This window comes from Lupinus angustifolius, chromosome LG17 (assembly GCF_001865875.1).
Source record: "Lupinus angustifolius cultivar Tanjil chromosome LG17, LupAngTanjil_v1.0, whole genome shotgun sequence".
NCBI classification, from domain to species: Eukaryota; Viridiplantae; Streptophyta; class Magnoliopsida; order Fabales; family Fabaceae; genus Lupinus; species Lupinus angustifolius.
The window spans coordinates 20,989,236-21,012,838 of NC_032025.1; the positions used below are offsets into that span (position 1 = coordinate 20,989,236).

The window sequence follows — 23,603 nt, forward strand, 5'->3', positions numbered from 1 at the left end:
ATTGTATAGCTTTAGATAAAAAAAATGATTTTTTTCGTTCAACTTTTCATTTTTGAAATCAATAATACTTAGCATCTTAGATGAGAATTGAAATGAAATAGTTATAAAGTAAATGGCATGTTTTGAGAATATGTATCTAAAATTGTGGTTGAGCTTGAGAAAGAATAATGAATTTGAGTAAAATGTGGTAACCATTCATCATGTTCATAAAGTAGAGAAATTATCACCCCTTCATAAATTAGAGGGAATCTCTCTTTCTCATCAAATCAAAATTGGAGGTTTTATTCTTCTTTTGGATAATAGTAGCTTTTTGTAACTAGAAATTTTAAAAATATCTTCTTACATTTTGAAAAGGAATTAATAATAGCCTATCTCTATGGAATTGTATTAGTGTTTTTCAAAAATGTCACCTCACATAATTTGTTTTAATGACATTAACATGTTGATTTTAGTACATGCTCCTACAAAGACAATTGAATCAAATTGGAAGGGTCTCACTTCTTATTTGTGGTATCTAAGCAATTATGCAATCATGATTTCTTCTCGTATAGGAGAAGGCTAATGTATTTTATTATTTCTCTTAAATTAATGTAAGCAAAATTTTGAATAAGTTATTATAATTTTATAATCTTTAATTATTATAATTTAACTTTGATAGATGGGTGTAGAGATGATAATGAATACTCAAACTAGGTACTCACAAATAATACATGCAATGGGCCGAATCTGTATTTGTGTTTTTGGATTCGTGAGTAATTAAGATTCGAGATTTTGAAACCTAGTATTAGATGGGTCCATGTAATGAGGTAGATATGAAGTTACACAATTAATATATTTTCTAATCATAATATAAATGATATTAGCAACCACTAAAACAGAGCGCTAATTGGAACCTTTTGCAAAAAAAAGAAAACATAAATATGTTTGAATTAATGTTATTAATATCGTTCTGGTTAACTGGTTAGGATATTAATATAGTGGTACAACGGTTCAACTGATGGTTCACTAATTAAACCGTATACCGATGAAGTTAGATATACATATATTAACACTAATGTTGAAAATCAATAAAAAACAATCTTTTTATTAAAAAAATAGTTTTAAATAAAAATTGGTAAGTATCACCTGTACGATTCAATTGAAAATTAACACCAATTTTAACCGGTATGATTCAATGACCAATATAATTAGTATACTATACCAGTATAGGGACTGATTCATTGGTTGAATCAACTCACACGAACCAGTTTTTACAACATTGGTTTGAATGGCTCCCCTTAAATCGGTGTCAAATGAGAAAAAATGCATTAACAATATAAAAATCTTTATACATTATCGGTTCATCATTCATTTTTTATTATCATTGAGTCTTCAATGAAGTAATACATATATTAACAATTAATGTTGGAAAATCAATAAAAAATAATTTTTTTATTAAAAAATTAGTTTTAAATAAAAATTAATGATGAAGTTAGATATACATAAATATTAAATGATATTCTAAACAATAGTAGGGGGGTTGGGTTCCACTACAACAACACCACCTTAACCATATGAGGGCATTAGACATGAGGAAGCAATTTTGTGATAACAATTCTATAAATATATGAAGGTCCATATGGCATATATTTATATAATTATCCCTCTTTTTACCATTACTGCCACTTTAAAAATTGAAAATGAAAATACAAAAAGAGAAATCAAATATATTTCTAAATACATTAAGGTGAAAATGGAAGAAAAAAAAGTTATAAATAAAACTAGAAAAGTGAAACCAAGAAATGTTTCCATAAACCTAACACATGTAAAGCACAGAATAATACTCTGAACAATTAGATTTTAGTAATCTAATTTCCACCTCTAAACTTATTTGGCAAATTTGGCCAAACAGTTTAACAAAAATACCCATTCAAAATTTTTTTTAAAATAAGCTAGCTTATTTTCTACTTGGAAAAAACTTATTTTAAAAACCTCTGACAAGCTTATAAGATCATAAGTTATCTATAATTCATTAAACAGTTTCTAATGCTTATAATGAGTGTGCAGTTAGATAATATTCAATCACATGCAACCAATGAAAACCATTTTCTGCTTGATCCACATCAAAATATTACACCACATCACAATGAATAAGCACAAAGAAGTTACAGAACTTTCTAGTTTTTTGGCTTCTAGATGCTTTGTCTTGTTGGGAACAAATCCTCTTGTTGAAAATAACATACTTGTAGGAAAGGAAAAAATCCAAATTTTGCAAATATTTTTACAAACCAAAGGGCCTCAAGCATTGTCATTATATTTGAATAGGGACTGAAAAGTTATTAAGCAAAAGTTACATAGAACGAGTGAAAAAGGTTTCACCCACATACCCACCAGCCATAGCTCTTCTCACATTAGACTCGAACAACCTCGGGTTATCTCTCAAAACTGCAGCAGCATCATGATTCAGTGGATCCTCATAATTTGGTTCCTGCAAAAAAAAAATACCAGGAAATTAATCTTAAGTTCAAAAAGATAACACCCAAACAAATGGCAAAAGCTATAATCATACTGTGAAGAGATGAAACAATCCATAGATGACAGTGTTAATACTAAGGACAGGTTTCCAATCTTCGCGTAAGATATTGAGGCAAACATTTCCATCCAAGTCAATATTTGGATGGTAGACCTGCATATACCACATATATTGCAAAATAATTAATGATTTTGAAACATACCAAGAAAACTATAAATATGTCATGTATCGCTACGACCAGAATCCATGCACATCGATTAATAATATCAAAGATAATTGGGAATTTCCTACCTTTGTCTTGCACTTAACCTTTGGTGCCTCGTGTGGATAAATCGGAGACACTTGGAAGGAAAACAAAAACGTTCCACCTCTGTCACAACAAACAAAACATAATGAATGATAAGGAGGTTTTCGAATTTTTTCCCTTTCACTTATGCAGTGGGGAATGGGGATGCAGACCCTGATTAGATTATAAATTTTAGCAAGTATTTGAGGGGGAAAACATTATGAAAAAGACAACATAGGGGCATCCATAACTTCAACAAGAGTCAATTCCATAGAGCTTAATCACAAAGTTAAAAGACATGCACATATATAACATGGAAAGCTCATTACTCATAGTATCCATCATCAGGTTGGATTGAGACTTCAAAGTTCATCAAGTCATCTTTGCCATTGGGAAATTGTATGGTACAAGATTCTGGTAGATTCAGCTCACTTATATCTGCAAGATATGATACTCCATTGTGACAAAAAAAACTTGCATAACAGAATAAGATGGCACATGGCAGAAACTACAGGGTAACACAGTGTTGGAATAAATGTCTACTACTAGTTAACATTTAACACTTCATTAGAGGATAGCAGGGAAGTGCTAGTTTTCATCATCAAACATTGCAGGAGAGTACCACATATTAGTATATTAAACTGGCCAATGGTCACATTAAATATCTGTTTATCCTATACTAGAAAGAAATAACCTTCACTTCCTTTAATATTTTTGTAGAACAGTATAACAATCACCAGATAATTCACTTAAAACACATGCTGTATTATGCTCCAAGCATGATGGCCATTGAAAACCAGCAGAAAATGAAGAAAAACAAGATGAAATCAAGAAACTATTATAGCATGAATTATCTAAAGGCCCTTTAAACATATATTTCTTAAAATATTTAACGAAAGGTTGTTTGTTTTGTGACTTGGAGGTCATGAGTTCAAATCCCGGAAATAACCTCTTTGCTTGCAAGGGTCAGATTGCACATATCTACCCTCCTCAGACCCCACTAGGTAGGAGTTTCGTGCACTAAGCCTCCCTTTTTATTTATTGAAAGTGCTTATAAGCCTATGAACCGAATATTTAATCACCTTATATTTTTCGGTTATTCCAAAATCTGAAATTAAACCTTCAGTTTGACCACCTCACAAAAATTACCAATCTCCTTCTCCTCAAGGATAAACGAGCAGTTTTCAGATTAAAACTAAAAGCCCTCGCTTAGCAGTTGATGGGTCATTTCAACTTCTTGTAAAAGCCTTGGCAATCAAGAAGGATCCTCTACATGGTGGAAAAAACAGGCCCCTTGTGATGTCCATCAAGAAGTTTGATGGAGGCTGGAAATTGAGTATAGAAACTACTCACATGAAATCAAAAGTAATTGACATATTACGAACACTGCCATTTACTTCTTCCGTCAAAAACCTCTTGCGCTATCTCCCTCAAACTCGGTTGAATGGAATTCCTAATTTCCTATTCAAGTTTTTCACAGCACTAAGCAACTTGACACATGCATCTACCAAAGAATTCAACAAGTTCTGATCCTCATTCCCCCTGCTCTCTCTCACACACATTTCTCTTCAGGCTAATGCCCAGAAACACAATCAAACTACTCTTTCTTTCTCTCCCTGTTTCTTTCGAAATCGCAACCGCTATTTAAAACGTTGGTCATGGGTTCAGATCCTAAAAATAATATCTAATAGTTTGGAACTAAGCCCAGAAACACTTTTTTGATCAAAAATTAATTTAGGTATTTAATGATGAAATTAAACAGAAGAAAATCGAAATCTAATAAGAAAAAGAAACCTTTATGAAGACGAAGTTCTCCAGCAGATTGTTTCTTAACAGGTGGTCCTCCATTTGCATTCTCTGCAAGTTCTCTCTGCTTTTCTTTCACTTTGAAAAGTTTAATCATTTTCCTGCAAAATCAATCATATGAAATCACAACATAATAATAATAGATTATCTTTTTGTATTATGATTATTAACACATAAAAGCATGAAACCCTAGAGAGAGAGAGAAAAAATGAACATACAATTACAAAAATGAAGGTAAGAGTGGAGCAGAAAATGGGAGCGAAAATATGAGATTAAAGAAGAAAAAGAAGAATTAATAGATGGAAAATGGAGAGAAGAATTAATAGATGGAAAATGGAGAGAAGAAAAGGAAGGGAAATTGAAATAAAAGGAAAGTGGTTCAGAAAAAATAAGTGTAGAGAGAGAAAGATATTTTCGCCTGTTTCTGGGCTGGCTAATGGGCCTGCTCATATTGCCATTTTTCCTCCAAATTTCAACTCATTTTAGTGGCCGAAATAACGGAGCACATCTGTTATATATGTCACTTCCTTTTATTGATATAGAAAAATGTATTTGAGTTAAAAATTTAATGATTAAATATTTTTATAACCAATCATAATAAATGATACATTTTTTAGGATAAAATATATATTCACCAAAATAATACATTATCCTTTTTACATAAGTTTTTAAAATAGTGAAGCAAGAGAAGGCAAAAAAAATCATTATAGAAGCCAAAGAAGAATAATATTAACTTATGTGGCCATGTTAAAGAATTTATAGATTTTCTTTTGAAAGATCACATGTTAAAAACTTGCTTATAAGAATTTGACGAAAATGCATTTGGTCCATATTAGCATTACCATGCGCCTTCTTCATGCTCTTTTGTTCAACCCATATTATGATTTGAATTTCGAAAGTTTATTTTGTTTTTTTTTTCTTATTTCTTCTTCATTTTCTTTCACTCTTTTTTAACTTCTTCTCTTTCACTTTCTATTTAATTGAATGTCTAGTAAAATGTGAGTTTTTGTTTTGTTCTTTTTCCCCATATTTAATATTGCATGTTTATATTTGAATAAAAAAGGAATATCTTTGGATTACTGTATATTAGTCTATCATTTATATATCTATACTAATATATAAAGTCAAAACATGATTAAAGAGCAAATATGTAATTGAACATACATAATTTTTATATTCCAATTTTGTCATTCACTATATCAAATGTTTTTTTATGTTTGCTTTTGTAAACACAAGTTGCAAATAATTTACCTTTATTATATTTAATGTTTTTATGTTTGCCTTTGTAACATACATGTTGCAAATAATTTTGGAATAATTGAATTCAAAACATGGTCATAATATTTTTAACACAAAAATTATAATATTATGTATACTTAATACCAACAAATTGTAATGTAATTTTGTAAAATGAAACATATAAAAAATAAATATTTAGTAAAAGAAAGTAAAAATGCAGGTCAGTAGACATTGAGTGTATGTCGACACACTAATATCTATAATTCCAAATAAATGCTTATAGTAGTTTTGTGTTGAGAGGGTTAGTTTCCCCATTTCTATTTACCTTCTCACAATGACACTATTTTTTTTGTTAAATTTAGTATAAACATTTTTCTACATTTTAGTGGACTCAATTCTAATGATACATTAGTTTAGCTATGAAAATGATTTATCATGGTACCTCTTATTTAATTGTAGGTGTTTACCAAATTATTTTTATGAGGTATTTGTGTTGTGAGAGCTTTATTAGTTAGTTATTGGTTCTTAGATTATAATCTTGATGTCATTAGGAATTGGTTACAATAAGACTTACGCGAAACTCAAGTATCTAACTAAAACACTCATAATGAGAGAGACTTTATTCTTAACCCTTATAATCTTGGTCTTGTATCATAGCATGGCCCAATGGCCTTAGAGTCGGATGCAAACATGTATTGAGTTTATCTCAAGGGATAAGCCACAATATTAAGAACTTTACAATTACTGAAGTCATACTCATATTGGTTAAACTTAGTAAGCTTCCAACTTCATGATGGAGATTTTGTACTATTCTAAGTGTATGATTGATAATATGTGAATGATGAGTTTAGTAGAATTTTGTACTTCATGATAATTGCTTTTATTAGAATGAATTTCATGTTTGATAAATATTATGTTGTTTGTTTATTTTGTGTTGTGATTGATGCATATATTCCATACAATTCTACATATTGTACTTTATAACTTATTTTCTCTTTATTTATGTACATTGTAACGTGTATTTGTTATGACCACTGATATAGCATACATCACTTCTACTCGAGAAAAAGTAGATGATCAAGTTTCCATTATTTGCAAAATATGATATTGGTCCTGATGAAATGATATTTTGGATAGTCAGTAAATATTTTTTGAAATATGGTTTTGCTAAAAAAAATTAAACACCACTCTTTCAAAAAACATATTTAAATAATAACTTAATTACAATATAAATTTATGTTGATAATATTATATTTGATGTTTTTGATCAAAACTTTTGTCAAGAGTTTTCTAAGTTGTTGCAAATTGCATTTGAAATGAGCTAGATGAGAGAGTTGAACTTTTTTCCCGATTTAAAAATAAATCAAACAAGTGGTGAAATATATATTCATAAACAAAATTATACTAAGGAGTGTATAAAGAAATATATGCTTGAAAAATTCTAAGCAAATGAGCATATAAGATGGAAAATTGTCTATTGTAATATGATATGATCTTTTCTATCACTAACTCTTAGTATACTTGACATTCTATTCACTTTTGTTTATGTGCTAGATTTTAATTAGATCCCAAAAGATTATAAAAATTTCAGGTTAGTTGAATTCTCTAATGCTGATTTTGGTAGAGATAGAGTTGAAAGAAAAATTACAAGTTGAGAATGCAACTTTTTTTTTAGGTGCTACTAAGGGTATATCTTTATTCTTTTGGGTAAAAAACTAATTATTTTAGAGGTTCGTGATTGATGTTCTCAACAAATGTCACTTTCAGAAATCAAATCATCGATCTTGAGAATCTAGTAGAATTTTATACCAGACCAATACCTTGTTGGTTGAGAATGCAAGTTTATTGGAATAGAGATGATATCTTAGTCAACTAAAACACAACATTTATAATTATACCCAATATTATTTTCTATTTTTAATTTGGTTGGAAGCCATAAAGATTCATTCTTTCAACATTGACAAACATACCTCCTTAGGTACAATCATCTAATAATTATCGCCTAATTTATTTTTTATTCTTAATTTGGTGGAAAGGTAATTTTTTATTTAGAATATAATTATAAGTTATATATATTTATAAATCGGTTATATAAATCACCTTTATGTTACTTTTATTCAAAGACATCCTTATTAGTTTTTTTTATAAGTAATATTTATGTAAAGATTTATACATAGTTAGTATATCACTCATTTTTCATTTAAATTACTTTTTTGAAAATTCAATAATAATTAAAAAATGAATAATAAATAATATAATACTAATATAAAAAACTCTTACACTGTCAGTATATACATCTTTTCCCGATACAAAAATCTGACTTATCTTAGTAACACAAGCCACAGAAAGCAAGTGACACAAGTACACGAAATGAAACCACATGCACTAACACTTCAAAACTTGATAGGCTACATTGTTGTGCCATAAATTCATTGGTGGAGGAAAAGTTTAGTCTTATCTTTCTTCACTATCCACCCCCACTACTATCCTCTCCCTTTCTCTCCACTTTCCACTCTCTTTTCTTTTTCTTTCTTTCATACCCACATTCAATGTGTACCTATTTAATCAAAATCAAAATCAAATTTTTTCTCCTAACTTTTTCCACCCAAGGATAACTATTATTATATATACATAAGTGTAAAATATGTAACAGACACAATGTAAAGATTTATATGCATGCCCATCACCATTCACCCTTCATTTGGATTACTTTTTTTTGAAAAGTCAATAATAATTAAATTAAATATCAATGGTGGATAATACAATAGCAGTGTATAAATATTATATATTATCGGTGCATACATCTTTTTATATATATATATATATATATATATAAGTGAACTAACATGAATAAAAACATTATCTTAAACCAACCCAAAAAAAACGAAACATGAGTTTAGTGAATCTGAACACATGGATATGCCCAAGTTTCATGTTGCACAAAACCACAAGATCTAGATCTTCAACTTTTCAATTCTTCCATGGCTTTACAAACTTACCCATTTCTTTTATAACCATCAAAAAACCAAAAAGGTCACAACTTTCTCATTTTTCTTCTTTCTCTATCTCTTCAATGCTCACCAAAGAAGACACCGTTAAAGACAAAGAAGAAGAAGAAGAAGAAAAAGAGAAACCCAGATTCAATTTCAACTTGTACATGGTTGAAAAAGCACGTTCAGTGAACCAAGCTTTAAACGACGCCGTTTTATTACGTGAGCCGCAGAAAATTCACGAAGCTATGCGGTATTCTCTACTCGCCGGCGGGAAGCGCGTGAGGCCGGTGCTATGCATTGCCGCCTGTGAACTCGTCGGCGGGAATGAATCTACGGCCATGGCCGCCGCGTGTTCAATTGAGATGATTCACACTATGTCCCTTATTCATGATGATCTCCCCTGCATGGACAACGACGATCTTCGCCGAGGTAAACCCACAAACCACAAGGTTTTCGGCGAAGATATCGCTGTCCTTGCAGGGGATGCATTATTGGCATTTGCCTTTGAGCATATCGCCGTTTCCACCTCCGGTGTATCGCCGGAGAGAATTGTCGCCGCAATCGGCGAGCTTGCGAAATCGGTCGGAACAGAAGGCCTTGTTGCTGGACAAGTAGTGGATATTAATTCAGAAGGGTTATCTGATGTGGGGTTAGAGAGATTGGAATTTATACATCTTCATAAAACAGCAGCACTTCTAGAAGGTGCTGTTGTTATTGGAGCAATTCTTGGTGGTGGGTCAAATGAACATGTTGAAAACTTAAGGATGTTTGCTAGGTACGTAGGATTAATGTTTCAGGTTGTTGATGATGTTCTTGATGTTACTAAGTCTTCAAAGGAATTAGGAAAAACTGCAGGGAAAGATTTAGTGGCTGATAAGGTTACATACCCTAAACTTTTAGGGATTGAGAAATCTAATGAGTTTGCTCAGAAATTGAATAGGGATGCACAACAACAACTTTCTGGGTTTGATCCTGTTAAGGCTGCTCCTTTGATTGCATTAGCTAATTACATTGCTTATAGGCAAAATTAGACTCTCTTGTGTAACAATTTGTTGTATAGAACAAGTTAGATTTATGGGAATGATTGGATTTTACGAAGCATTGTTTTAAATTGTAGTTGCGGTTAGAACTTATGTTGCTTTATCGTAATTGCAAGCAATTGTGGGATTGAGAATATGTTAAGTTTATAGTAATTGCAAGCAATTTGCGCGATTGTAATTATGTTTAATGTGATTGTGGTCATTATGGCGATTGCGATGTAGATTACGTCTGTTATGGTGTTAATTGTTGTAATTAAATACGTATTTTTGAATTTCATGGGCCTACTACTGCCCAAATGCGGTCTGATGCGGCTGTATCGTTCTAATTCGATGTCACGCCGCAATTGCGGTATGATGCGGTTGCAGCGATCACCATAATAGTAATATTATGGCCACATCAAGTGATTTGGTCCGCAGTTTAAATTATAGGAAAGTACAACAGATGATGCCAAGACTACTAAAACTATAATAATAATGCAGGTCAATTTTTATAGTCCCTTTAACTTTTAATCAAATATTATATTCTTTCTGAGTAAGTTTACCTTGTTTCTTGATTTCTTTATCTTTTGCTCAAAATTCCTCCATTAGGACCAAGTTTATCTGCAGTGTTTTTATTGGTCTACTATTTGATTTTAGAATAATGCAAAGGACATGTTCTATCTTTGAGGAATGAGCATCAGTTAGAGTTTTCTAAAACTTCAAAGATTTTAAAGAATTGGTCTTGTCCTATTCAGATATTCTCGACTAAGAAGTACTGAATTTTCTTTCTTTTCGGATAGGCCCTAAAAAGAGAATAAAGATTGGAATGTCAGGATGCGTCTATTATTGAATTCACTCGACCCGAGAGTACAATACCCATTTTGGGAACGTCCGCCATCAAAGTTAGTCATATGTTTCTTTGGTGGTGGTTTTCAAGCATACTACATTTGTGGAGCTAAACAATTCTTCTATTTTTTGATTTTTTTTTCAGACCCTGCAAATTTTTGCAAATTATCTACAGGGATGGATATGTTGAATATAATCAAACCTAGTATGCATTATCTAATAATATTCCTCCTTTAACTGATTATTTATTTTAATCTTGTAAAATCAAATGAAACATTTTAGTCTTGTTGAGGCTCCCATGTAGTAAGGTGTAAGGATGATAGATTTATATGACCTTATTCCCATAAATAAAAAGACTGATTTCAGGATTCGAAGCTATTATTTCCAGGTTACAAGTAACCTTATGAGTGTATCGAGTTTCATTCTATCTCTTAAAATTACCTTACTTTATTAGATTCTTCCAATGAAAATGATTGTTTGTTATTCTTTATTGATAAGACAAGCATGTTAAAATGCAAAACAGACTTGGGAGAACACTTTAGTTTTACAGTGTAAATAGTAATAAGACCATTGAGACATTGAATGCTTTGAGAATCAAGATGAATATGAAATTTGCTTGTAACTTGTTGTAATTATATTTTACAAATTTATAATATGTTCCGGTCAGGGTGAGCATGAGTCGGTTAAGGTTTATCCCTTATCCAATCCTAACTGTTGATTGAGTAATTTTTTTGAACCCAGACCCGAAGTTAACCTTAACCTAAATTTTATTTCACACGACTATATGCAATTGTTGTCACAAGTCCATAATCTCAAGCTATTAGGATCTTAGATGCCGTGAATGTTGGCAATTAGAAATAATTGTTTTTGTAGAAATTTAGACGCTATGACAAGAAAATATCAACACTCAATTAACAAATTTCATTTTCACAAAATTCTCCTAGATTTGAGCATATTTTTTTTTTGTATCTCCCATGTTGTAATTGTTGTACAAATGTCTTTTGGACTAGATATTTTCTCCAAAAAAAAATATCAATAAAGTTATAGCTTGAGTTCAGAGATCCCGGTAGCAATGACTATTACTATATATTAGAGAATAATTATTTGTGTTTTATAACCATTATAGATACACTTTGGCTGAACTCCTGAACTATGTTTGTGTTATCTTATCAATTTATTCTTTTTACTATTAGATTGTTTCTTTGTTCTCAACAATTGATATCATAGGATTCTTTGTGAGAGATTGAGATAAAAAAGGGTTGAAAAAACAGTGTTTCCTAATTGACTTGCAATGAATTGATTGTTTACAATTTGTCATAATGCTAATGGAGGTGGATTATTGTGTTTTTCATTTATGGACATCATTTTGTCATCCTTGAATCATTTCATTTGGTCAATCAGACCGTGTGTATATACATAAAGCAATATATTAGTTATTTATTATATGCAAATTTAATGATTTATATCTATTAACTAATTCAAATCACATTAACTATTAGATTTTCATAGAATGAGTGACTAAGACTAGAAATAATTTTTTAGTAAGTGAATCCCCTCTTTAATGCATTTGTACCTTTTTTTGGCTCTTTTAATGTGAGCAAAATGGATGGTCCAACCACCCAGCTTAAAGGCTTGGACAAAGTTTAAAATGGGTGGATTAATTGGCTGATTTTGTGGTCTCTACTAAGTTGTTCCCCTTTCTGATCTACAGTTTTTTTTTTGTCTCTACTAAGTGGTTCCCCTTTTGGATCTACAGTTCTCTGGTCCTCTCCAAACAACATTCATATAAAGTATTTAGTGAATTGAATTGAATAGAAAATACTCCAATAAACTTTGTAGAAAATGCATGCAAGGAATGGCTATATAAAGACATAAGTTGCAGCTATGAAACCCAATGATAAAAGGATGATGATTACATTTTTGAATTTCATGTGAAGGGTAAGGTTGAAAAGAGTTGATAACTGTGTCACTTGGAAATCCTGGCTTTTGTTTTCAGTCATAAAGGGAAACATTGTCATTGGGATGCAAGACATAAGTAATCAGATACAATATCCCTTTGTTCATTGCAGAAGAGTGGGGTATAACTACTTCTATGCCTACTGGTAAAAGAAATGGATTTACATTGGTGTTTAAATACGAAAGAAGAAACAGAGGATGAGAGGGAAGAAAGAAGAAAAGCATTCATTGTTTTCATAGGTAGTAAAGGAATAGAAGGTGGGAGGGAAATGAAGATTCTATAATAGAATCTTGTTGGTACCAGTAAGAGATGTGAACAAACAACAATGGTATATCATAGTTGCCAAGAGACATATCCACAAGGACAATAAATTTATATCTCTAACAAATTCAACATACCTATAACCACAACTTTAAGTATAAAGTTACAAAGCTTGATTTATTCAAATAACAGAATATCAAAGATACTTATTTCTGATATCAAACTTCTTCCACCGATTGAAAATGAAATCTTAATGGTCATAGACAATAAATTACTCACTTAAAACAATGAATGAGCCTTGTACACAAGAGAATCGATACCATTTATGACATAGCTGAAGAACTAAGCCTGCAAAAAGCTTGCATACTTTGATCCTAAGAGAAGTCGTTGGATGCAGAGCAGTGCGTTTTTAGTAACCTCAGCATTCTCATGATTCATTAATTTCATTACCCGTTCCTTAGCTTTAAGGTCCGCCACGATGAGCTTCCCAGAAGGATGGTGCTGAATGAACTGTGAAAGATCAAAGCAAGCAACAGACAGAGTCCTTGGATCACTAGATGTGTCCAAAATTGTTATCAGAACCCTCAGAATCTGCAGTGGATGAAGGTGGTACGTATTAGTAAATAATGGATTAATGTTTCTGAGAAGCTAGAGAATACACAATGAGATTATACTATAATGATCACTATTTTTTGGCCATTGCCTAAAGGCACTTCATATTCCATAATCACCTGTTTTTGCTATAAAATGCTCTCTGTAACACTGGCTTTTCAACAGAATCTATCTTGCCAATTTTACTAAGACCATTCAGAAAGGGCATCATATAATTAAGTCAACTAAAAAAGGGTATTGCAATGGGGGTGAGAAACACATTTAGAAAAGGTCAAACATATAACTTACCGTATCAGATTCATATCTAAAACATATCAGATAACAAAATAAAAAAATTACAAGATACTTCTCGGATATGTATCTGAGTATCGTACGTGTATCAGTGTCGGATACGCATACCACAAAGATACTTTTCAAGAGTATATGGGCTTCAATGGAAGCCAGACTTTATAAATTTCAAAGTATAGAATTCTCATCATCAAGTAGATACACGATGGATAATTTAAACACAGCAAAGAATTAGAAACACACAAACTTGCTGCTAGCCAGTTAGTATTTACTACTAACAATTTTCATCACAAAGAAACCCATTACTTCCCCAAAGATACAAATTATTATACTCCATGAATAACAAATAAGAAAAATATTATAGTAAGTAACTGGAAGCCTATATTTTTCTCAACCTAAAATTCCGGGTGTGCTTAAAATGATAATTGAAGAACAAAAGGAAGAGATAACGCATAGATACCTGGAAATCATTCTCTTCAAAGTTGTTAATATTTTCTCGCCAAAATAAGCGATCTTTGTGCATGGGAGACCAATCCAGATGGCCAAGCAGAACTTCTTGCTTGTACTTATCAAAAGAACTAAGTTTCTTAATGTTATCCTTAAGCCCTTCTTCGAGGGAATTCAATGCCTCCAACAAGTCCTATGACAAACATTTCTAATCAATAGAAGTTCTGGAAGTACCACGAAAAAAGATTATTTTGAAAGGGAACACAGGTAATAGATGTTTTGAAATACCCCACTATTTTGAGTAGAAGTTTAAGACAATCCAACTATCCAAGTAAAAGAAAATCTAAATATTGAGAACAAGAGAGTTGAGATGTATAAAGTTCAAAAAAAATATTATAAACTCCAACAAAAATTAATGACAACAGAAAGGTTATTTAGTAAACGAATAAAAACGAGTGTTTGTTGAACCTCCTTTGTTGTATGATGGCTCATGTATGCTAGTGCTTGAAAATGCAAATTGATACTAAGAAAAAGATTGACTTATCAAGGCAGACATAAAAAACAATTACCTATGCATGCTAAGGTAACAAAGCATCACAATTAAGCAACCCAATTTCATCAACCACATTGACAAGGTTTAAGTTATCTGCTGGCTAACAATAAATATTTGAGTGGGAAGATCCAATCATTTCAAATCCAATGTACTATACACGTGCATAACATCACATGTTTACTCAGATTTTCATTTTCTATTGAAAATCATAAAAATAGTATGTGGCTTTGTTAATTTTGATGCATCATGGAGAAGGCAACTGTATCTAACAAATTCATAGCAGATTACTGCATAACTACAACCCAAAAAATAATGAATATTAAGGGTCCGTTTGCGATTTGAGTTTTGGATGGGAATGAAGGGAAATAGAAGGCTTGGGAGCTATGAAATACATTTGTGAGATGACTCTGAAGCCTTTCCTTCCCCTCCAAAACTCAACCCACAAACAGTAAGGTCCCAATCATATTAGATCTAAAATTACAAGTCAGAATGTCAGTATTGAAAGCTAAATATAAGTTCTCAATGCAAATACATCAAATTAATGGTAATATGTACATAAAAAATCACTTCCAGTCCAGTGTTCAAAGTCTCTGATTTGTCACTCAATTTCCACAAGTAGATTTTCAGTAGGTAAAGTTTTTGTATATGCTAGACTCTAATATTTCCCTTACCTCATCACTCCATGCTTGTGCTTTCAAACTCTGAACAACTTGTGGCAGCTGAAAGTCAACCATCTGAGCACCCAAAGTCCCTTTTGACAGCAAGTTTTTAAGAGTCAAGACAACTACTCTAACAACCTAAAAAAAATGGCAAACAAAATGTGGTAATATTAGACTTCTATGAGAGAAGTAAAACACTCCTACTTGCTAATCATGGCATGGATGAAAATGTAAAAGAAAGTTAACCATTATAAATTCAGCTAATAGCTATCATAATATAATATCATATAACTCAAACTAATAAGGATATTGCCATCCAGGAACAAAGAAAAACATTTTGTTGATAAGAAAAATTGCGATGACCATAAACTCATGAAGTCAGCAATACCTTCTCTTTTGTAGAGCTCTTAACAACATCAATCAGTCGCGGAAGGGCCCTTGAAGTAGCCAAATATTCAATTGCCGGCTCATAATAAGATAAGAGCCATATGCAGAGACATGTTTCATAAAGAAGCTGTTAACAGAAAAAACTGTTGATTAATTTCCCTGTATTCCTTACAAATGTGCCATGAAAACTAACAAATTTTATCAGTAATATTTTATTGATAAGTTAATACATAAGCCAACAAATCTGGAATCCCCAGACAACCATTCAGCCATTATTCTTGAAAGAAAGAAAGAAGTTTCATTTAGTATTTGGCTAGATACAGCCAGTATGTTTTAGATGCAATGCAGATTACTGAACCTCCAGCAAGTATAACTTGATATGTCACTTACCCAGCTACCTAATGGCAGATTTCAGATGTCAAATCACTCAGCTTCTCAGATATATTCCAGTAAGCTTACCTGAATAGACTGTTGGTTGGATGCCGGAGAAATCAATGGCACAAGCAACTTCACTCCATCAGCTTGAACAAAAGAAGACCTAACCACAGGTTCCTTAAGTATAGTTGAAAGGCAATTGATAGCAGTTGGGACTCCACGATTAGGGTGAGAAGGTTTCTTCAACTACAAATATAATAATTAGATGAAAGTGAGAAAGCATACAAGAACCAAGTATTTGACCATCTTTGGAATTCAACATGATTTGTTTAATTCTCGTAAAAACAAGATTTCAGAAAAGCATAGTTCTTATAGACTTTTGAATCGGTTGAACACTTGAACTACATGACTTAGGATATAAGTCACTCTCCTACCATGAAATTAAAGTGAGTATTTGATGCAAAAAGTGGATTTGACAAATGAGGCATCAGAGAAATGAAGAACTCGATGGAAAATACAGGATGTGCCATCATGATGAATGGTTGAACATACAAGAGATGAAGGAACATGATAAAGTTCTTAGAGAAGATCTCTAACATAACTATTTATTTGGAGTTAATTGATACATCTAACATATCTAAAACAACTGAGAAAACTTTAAGATGATAGATGACTGATGAAGTCGGTAAAGAAAATGTTGTCAAGGACAATACAGCCAACAATAAAGCTGTTGGACTTATGTTGATGAAGAAAAATAAAAGATAGGCTTTATTGGGCACCTTGCTCAAACTCTTATTGATGTCAGAGGATTTTGATGTGTGATTATGATGATGTTCAAGAATGAAATGGAAAAAATAATGTGGATGTCACGGAGGAGTAAGACTAGTTAAAAATAAAAAGACATGCAACTTATCATATCTTTAGCCAGCTGCCAGCCCCATATGGTGTCCATTAGTTGGCCATTTGGGGGCTATTTTTTCCACTATTTTAAATTCTTGGTTTAAATTTTGTTGTTGTTAATGTCATGAATTACAGAATTTATGTTTTTCTATTATGGCTTATGAATTGTAGCCTTAGAAGTCTTTAACTTGATGTCAGTTGTGATGAGTTTATTTTTCACTTATTAAGTGATTTTATACACACAGATATAGGTATAAATTTATACTTTGGTAGCTAGGATTAGACGTTTAACATTCCCCTCCCGGTCATAGGTAAGATCACGACATTGACAGTCATGCTTATTAGTCTAGTGTGCAAGAAACTGCAATTCAATAGTTTCTATGACACGCGGTGAAGGATTTGAGCTCATGTCATGGGGTTTCTTAAATTTAGAAAGACAAAAAACATTTTATAATATAACTAATATTTAAATAAAATAAAATTGATTATCATTTCTGTACACCCATATTATGGGTGCCTCCTCTTCTAGAGTATATAATTCATTTTTGTATCATAGTTACATAATTCTCTCATTTACCCTATGTACCATGCACCAAATTCACCGTTCCGCATGCCACATGCCGGGCTCTTCATGAAGAAGAAGGTCGCATAAAAGTAAGGTAAAAAGGTGATGAACCACGTACGCAAGTGAACTACGTACCGTACTTGTGTTGCATACCAGATGACTATGCTTTGTAGAAACGATTTAATATAACAAGCTTAAAATATTTAGCTTTATCTCTAAGAAGCATATATGTTTATATCATAAAGACCTTTATTACACCAAGATTGATTTCACCATTAATAAAACAAGGTTGTCAGCTTACGAAATGTAGTTAGACAAAATAAAAAGGAAAATCTCAGTATCACATACCTGTTCACAAAGCCATTTTACCAATCCTATCAAAGCATCATCGATAGTGGAAAATGGCTTCTTTGAGTTAGATGCTTCTCCATTTGAAACAATGCCATTCTGATTTTTTGGCCTGGCACTATAATCAGGAAAAGGTAATGTTTAGCAATAATTAAAATAATAACTTATAAAACACTACCTGCTATTAGGATCTAAGTCTTAAGAATTTTTAATTAAAATGTGGGAATGTCTCACATGTCTATTACCTAAGTATTAAAGCAAGGATCTTACAACTTTTCTCTTGTATGAACCAATTTCCCTTCCAAAGCAATCTGAAAGATGGACAACACTGTTATGTTATGTTTTTTGTATCTCATAACTATACCCCTCTTGAAGCAAATGTGATAACAATAAGAAACATTTAAAAACCATGTTATGCAATATAATAGACAAATAAATACAACGAATGTAGACTTCCATGATTTTCACAGAAGACAAAGCTAATAATTTAGATGCTGGACAAAAACATATTTGAATAAATACTTACCTTAAGAATGGTTCATAAGTATCTTCATCAGCAAGGGTGCTATGATGAAACAGCCTTGCTCTTTTCGGGTTTGCTGCAAAAGAAGATAATTTAAAGGTTATATCACTATCAACACACAAAGAAAAAATGGCCAACTTCCAAATATTACCTGCAAGCAATTCATCAATCAGCGCCAAAACATACTCAACAGTATCTTCTTTATGAATATCACGCAAAACATGAATAAACACCTGGATATAAGCTGGACCATCCTGTCACACAATGAAGACAAAATTTAAACAACATTAGATAGTAAACTCTGGAATCATAGATGATACCTACTTCAAGTGCACTTTAATACCTGTCTGTTTAAGCCATTAAAAAATAATTATTTTTGATTGAGAAAAATCACTTCTGACACTTACACGGTTGTTTGGTTGGGCTTTTAAATATATGAAAATCAGTTTTTCAGAAAATATAAATTTTCAACAACTCAAAATACAGCACCATAAATCAATATCTTATAGCCTAAACAAACATATCCTTACAACAACAACAACAATAACGTCCAGACCTTAATCTCATTAGGTGGGGTCAACTACATAGATCATACAATGCAGTCAAAATACAGCATCACAAATCATATCCATTGACCTCCCTAAATCTCCAAAGTTTTTCTAATCGTTTCGCTTACGGTTTTTCTTAACATCCCCCCTCCTCTAGATATTAGACTACCTTCCATTTGATTTATTTTCCTTACTTACACAAAAAAAAACACATCGATCATTTGTTTAAATGAAATAAAAAAAATTACATCATCGAGCAACTGTGCTCTGACACTTTCTGGTCGGTGATCGTAACGGCGAAAGAGCTGAAGGCTTGTTCCAGAGATGAGCTTGGTTGACATGTATGTCTCCCATGGAATATCCCTCGTCAGAACCTTCCATAACAATTTGAAAACACGCAGTGTCAATCAAAACATTAATACAATAACTAAGCAAATGTAAATCAAAACGACGCAGATTCAGAATCGATCGCAATCGCAACGAGATCCAGAAGAACCTGATCGGTGGTTAATTCAGCATGATCCATAGTAATTGAAATTGGAACCCTAGAATTGGAGAAAAATCAGTTGAGAAACTCTTCCGATTAATCAATGTATATGAAAAAATGAAATCGAAACTAGAATGTAATAATTGAGATATGAAAATTGAAAGATTAAATACATAAACAAAATGAAGAGAAGAAAAGAGAATGAGAATCGATGAAAAAAGTGTAAGAGAGAATCACCGATTCTTCACACTCGCGATTTGATGGTTTTTTTTCCAAGTGAGAGGAATTGAAAACAGAAGAGGAAGAAATAATAGATTAGTTTTTTTGTGACGTGGATCTTTCTGGTGCTGGAAACTGTCTCGTGAGATCAACGGTCCAGATTAATCTGTTTTTTAAGATATATGTAAAATTTAAATCAAATAATTAATAGCCTTTGAAAAAAATAAAAGAAGGGGCTAACCATACAAACCACTTGCGCCACCGGTTCTTAATGGAGGTTTCGACATTTCTTGTTCTTTTTTTCTAAGGTTTTGTTCGGGAGTTACAAAGTAAAGTGAATAAGAAATCAGAGAGGAGGAAGAAAAGTAAAAAGGAAGCCGATCTCTCCATTGTTTGTGAATATGAAATTTAGATAGAGAGGGTAAAGTAATGATAATAATTTAAGAATATTTTTTTACTTTTCCTTTAAAAATGTAATTAACAATGAGAAATGAATAATAATATATAATTACATAATATTTAGGTATTTTGACATTTTATCTTCAAAAAATCTCAAATTGGGAGAACTTTAAAAATAGACACAAAGTTTGTAAGGGTCTGAGAAATCCTCCAAAATATATCTCTCTTCTTTATTCAACTCTCATATAAGACAAGACTTTCCAAAGTTATCATTTCCATTCTCCTCTAAAACCACTTATGTTGCTATGTTAAATAGCAAGTAAGACAAAATAAGAAGACATGAACCATGTGTTCATATAACATTTTTATTATTATTATGATAACTTTTTAAATTTTGACCTTTTTTCTTAACAAGTCAAAATCAATCTATAATCAAAGAAGAGCGTTATCTGACCCTGATTAAAACTTTTTTGGAAGTAAATTTTTTTTTAAAAATAGTCACATCTATTTATATATTCTAACTCAGACTGATCCAAAAATCAAAACTGTGTGAGATGGTGTTGAATTATTTTTTATAAAACAAATCAATTTGGTTTTTTCAGTTTTAGAAATTAGAGCGATACAGATTCAACTGATTATTACATATGCACAAAAAATGAAGATTATTTTAATTCTGGATGTAATTAACTTTGCAATTGATAATCTAAAAAATATTAAACTTATTATTTTGAAATTAACATCTTTTTTATGTGAAATTGTCACATTAGAATATTTTAAACTTGTTATTCTTTTCTTGGGTCAGATTATATCGAATATCTTAATATATATCAATCAAATTGAATCAGATTGCTTATTATTTTATATATTTTGAATCATATGATTTTTTTGCCTAACTTAAACTGTTCCCTAACACTAGTAATTTATACTTATCTATTCAATTTCAAATCAATAATTTCTTAAAAAGTATAATTATCTTGAAAGTAATATCATAGGTGTCAATGACAAGGATATTTAACAGCTAGCTATTACTCCTTTCTCTCTATATAAGAACTTTTCAAAATCCAAAACCTTAGTTTATTTCTACTTCAACTATTAAACCTCTTTCGAGTCATAATCCAACCCACCAACTCACTAGAGTTTTCTTCAAAATTAATTAGCAAGATTATTACACCAAACATGGGAAATTGCTTCTTCATTTCCTCCAATTCTAACCCTGTTCACACAGTGAAGCTCATCATAGTACCCGAAGGGAAGTTACGCGAATTCTCATATCATGTTAAAGTTTCATCTTTATTACAAAAATACCCCACCACCTTCATATGTAACTCCGATGACATGGACTTCAACGACGTCGTAAAAGCCATCGATAGAGACCAAATGTTACAACTGGGTCATCTCTATTTCGCTATTCCCCTAAGTGAATTGGAGAGGAAATTGAAAGCAGAAGAAATGGTTGTATTAGCAGTCAAGGCTAGCATGGTGATCAGGAAGAGTGGTAGAAAGAAATGTGGGTTTCGACGGAAAAGGGTTGTCGAGTTTTCCTACGATGAGGGTGGAAAGCGTAGTCGAAGTGTGGCCTCAGAAAACAGTATCAATGTTGAGTCTTAGAGAGGAAAGAATATTAGTGAAAAGGTTAACTAGAGTACTAAGTTCGATATTAGAATAGGGGTAGTTTTGGAAGAATAATGTTATAGGTTATTTATTTTGGTCTAGCTGTTTACAACTTGTTTTGGTGACAAAATTGGCATTCTTTTTATAACACTTAGTGTTACAATTATTTTTATTTCCCAAAATTATTTTTATGTAAAGTGCTACAAATTAAAGCAAATATTCATATTATATAATTGCATGTATGTTGACATTCCCTTAACAGGAAGTATTATATAATATTCTATGGTTGTTCATAACTTCTACATATTACTCCAACTTTTGCTATGTCATTTGTTTATTTTTTAATAGAAAAATATTTAATCCTATTTAATTATAGAATTTAAAATTTATTCATGGTCCGCAATCAACCGATTATATATCATCAATATTAATAATGAGTTGGTCTAATAGTACAAGATAAATTTGACCCTCAAGTCAAAACAAGCCCACTTGTTGGGGTGTACAATCATGCACCCCGAAAAAAATTAATTCTTTAGTCATAAAGTGAAGAGATGTCATTGGTTATATAAAAAAACATAAGTTATCACTAATATATTAATTATCATTAACTCTTAAATAAATATAATGCATATGAATGTAGATGATGTGCACTATAATTATATTAAAATGATAGTGGATAGATATTAAGCTCTTAATTATATAGTTTTCAAAAATTAACATTTACAACAAAAAAAGTGAAAATATTAAAAAGAATATTAATAATATTTTCTAATTTTCCGTTTCTTTTTTTTGCAGCAATTCATATAAACTACCAAAATTTCTAATGATATTTTAATCAATTTAAGTTAACTAATTAACCAACATCCTAAATATGAATTTCACATTTCTAGTACATCTTTCCAACAAAATCATACTGTAAGCATATCTAAATAATTTCATATAAATTTATTGAACTTGTAGATTCATAATAGTTCAATCACCAAAAAACACTACAGGAGTTCCAAAACAAAACAAAAAAAAATAAAGTAATACCTCAAATATAAATATATAAGTATTATCAAACTTTAAAAGGATAACTAAATAAGTCATGTTCCAATCATATTATAAATATAATTTTAAGAACAATACTTCATACAATAACCAACAAACTTCCCAACATTTATTCGAAACTCGACTCACTATTTAACTCGATAAAATTAGTTTATAAACCAAACAAGTCAATCTCTAAAAAATTAAGCTAATTAAATAAACGAGTTGATAACTTATTATATTCATAAATTAACTCAATTATATGTGTGTATATATATAGACAAGTAGAAAATCTTTAATTATATTGAATTAATAATCCTCATTCTAGGGGAAGAACTAGAAACATAATTTGTTTTAAACTCAAGTCAATCTCCAATTCAAACAAATCTTTATCAAGTTGAGCTCTAATTCGACTCAGTTTAGCTCATTTCCAACTAGGGATAGCAAACATACCCAACTGTATGTGGATATCCATAAAAATATCCACAACGAGTACCCACGAAATTAATTTATGAGTGACCACGGATATTATGGTACCTGACCCGCGAACACCAATATATTTATAAATTTATTTCTTAATTGAATAATATATATATATTATATATTTTTTATTTTAAGATTAGATTTCGTCTACTTTATTTTATTTCATAATTAATTTTAGTGATTGAATTATAGCCATAAAATCATCTTATACATAATATATTATTCAAATAATAATTATTTTATATATAACT

The 23,603-nt window shown here is 31.1% G+C and overlaps 4 protein-coding genes across 5 annotated transcripts; 2 read left to right on the forward strand and 2 right to left on the reverse strand.

Annotated features, from left to right (window-relative positions):
- On the reverse strand, positions 2,057 to 19,796 carry LOC109331241 (NEDD8-conjugating enzyme Ubc12-like). Of its 2 annotated transcripts, XM_019565621.1 has the most exons (7): positions 19,791 to 19,796; positions 11,694 to 11,699; positions 4,593 to 4,705; positions 3,128 to 3,236; positions 2,804 to 2,882; positions 2,549 to 2,665; positions 2,057 to 2,467 (listed from the first exon to the last, which is right to left on the reverse strand). In XM_019565621.1, exons 3-7 carry the CDS (start codon positions 4,699 to 4,701, stop codon positions 2,330 to 2,332), a joined length of 552 nt encoding a protein of 183 aa, XP_019421166.1. In that variant the 5' UTR covers positions 4,702 to 4,705; positions 11,694 to 11,699; positions 19,791 to 19,796; the 3' UTR covers positions 2,057 to 2,329. The 2 variants fall into 2 exon arrangements, with proteins under 2 accessions (XP_019421166.1, XP_019421165.1); XM_019565620.1 differs by lacking the exons at positions 11,694 to 11,699; positions 19,791 to 19,796 and adding an exon at positions 4,823 to 4,958.
- Positions 8,677 to 9,928, forward strand: LOC109331238 (geranylgeranyl pyrophosphate synthase, chloroplastic-like). The gene has a single exon (XM_019565617.1). The coding sequence runs from the start codon at positions 8,734 to 8,736 to the stop codon at positions 9,865 to 9,867; it is 1,134 nt and encodes a 377-aa protein (XP_019421162.1). The 5' UTR covers positions 8,677 to 8,733; the 3' UTR covers positions 9,868 to 9,928.
- Positions 12,974 to 19,934, reverse strand: LOC109331240 (V-type proton ATPase subunit H-like). Its single transcript, XM_019565619.1, has 12 exons — positions 19,849 to 19,934; positions 19,621 to 19,669; positions 19,373 to 19,498; positions 18,728 to 18,830; positions 18,580 to 18,652; positions 18,299 to 18,364; positions 18,054 to 18,171; positions 16,325 to 16,486; positions 15,867 to 15,992; positions 15,491 to 15,616; positions 14,280 to 14,459; positions 12,974 to 13,510 (listed from the first exon to the last, which is right to left on the reverse strand). The coding sequence occupies exons 2-12, from the start codon at positions 19,648 to 19,650 to the stop codon at positions 13,262 to 13,264; spliced, it is 1,359 nt and encodes a 452-aa protein (XP_019421164.1). The 5' UTR covers positions 19,651 to 19,669; positions 19,849 to 19,934; the 3' UTR covers positions 12,974 to 13,261.
- On the forward strand, positions 21,406 to 21,837 carry LOC109330965. Its single transcript, XM_019565229.1, has one exon. The coding sequence runs from the start codon at positions 21,406 to 21,408 to the stop codon at positions 21,835 to 21,837; it is 432 nt and encodes a 143-aa protein (XP_019420774.1).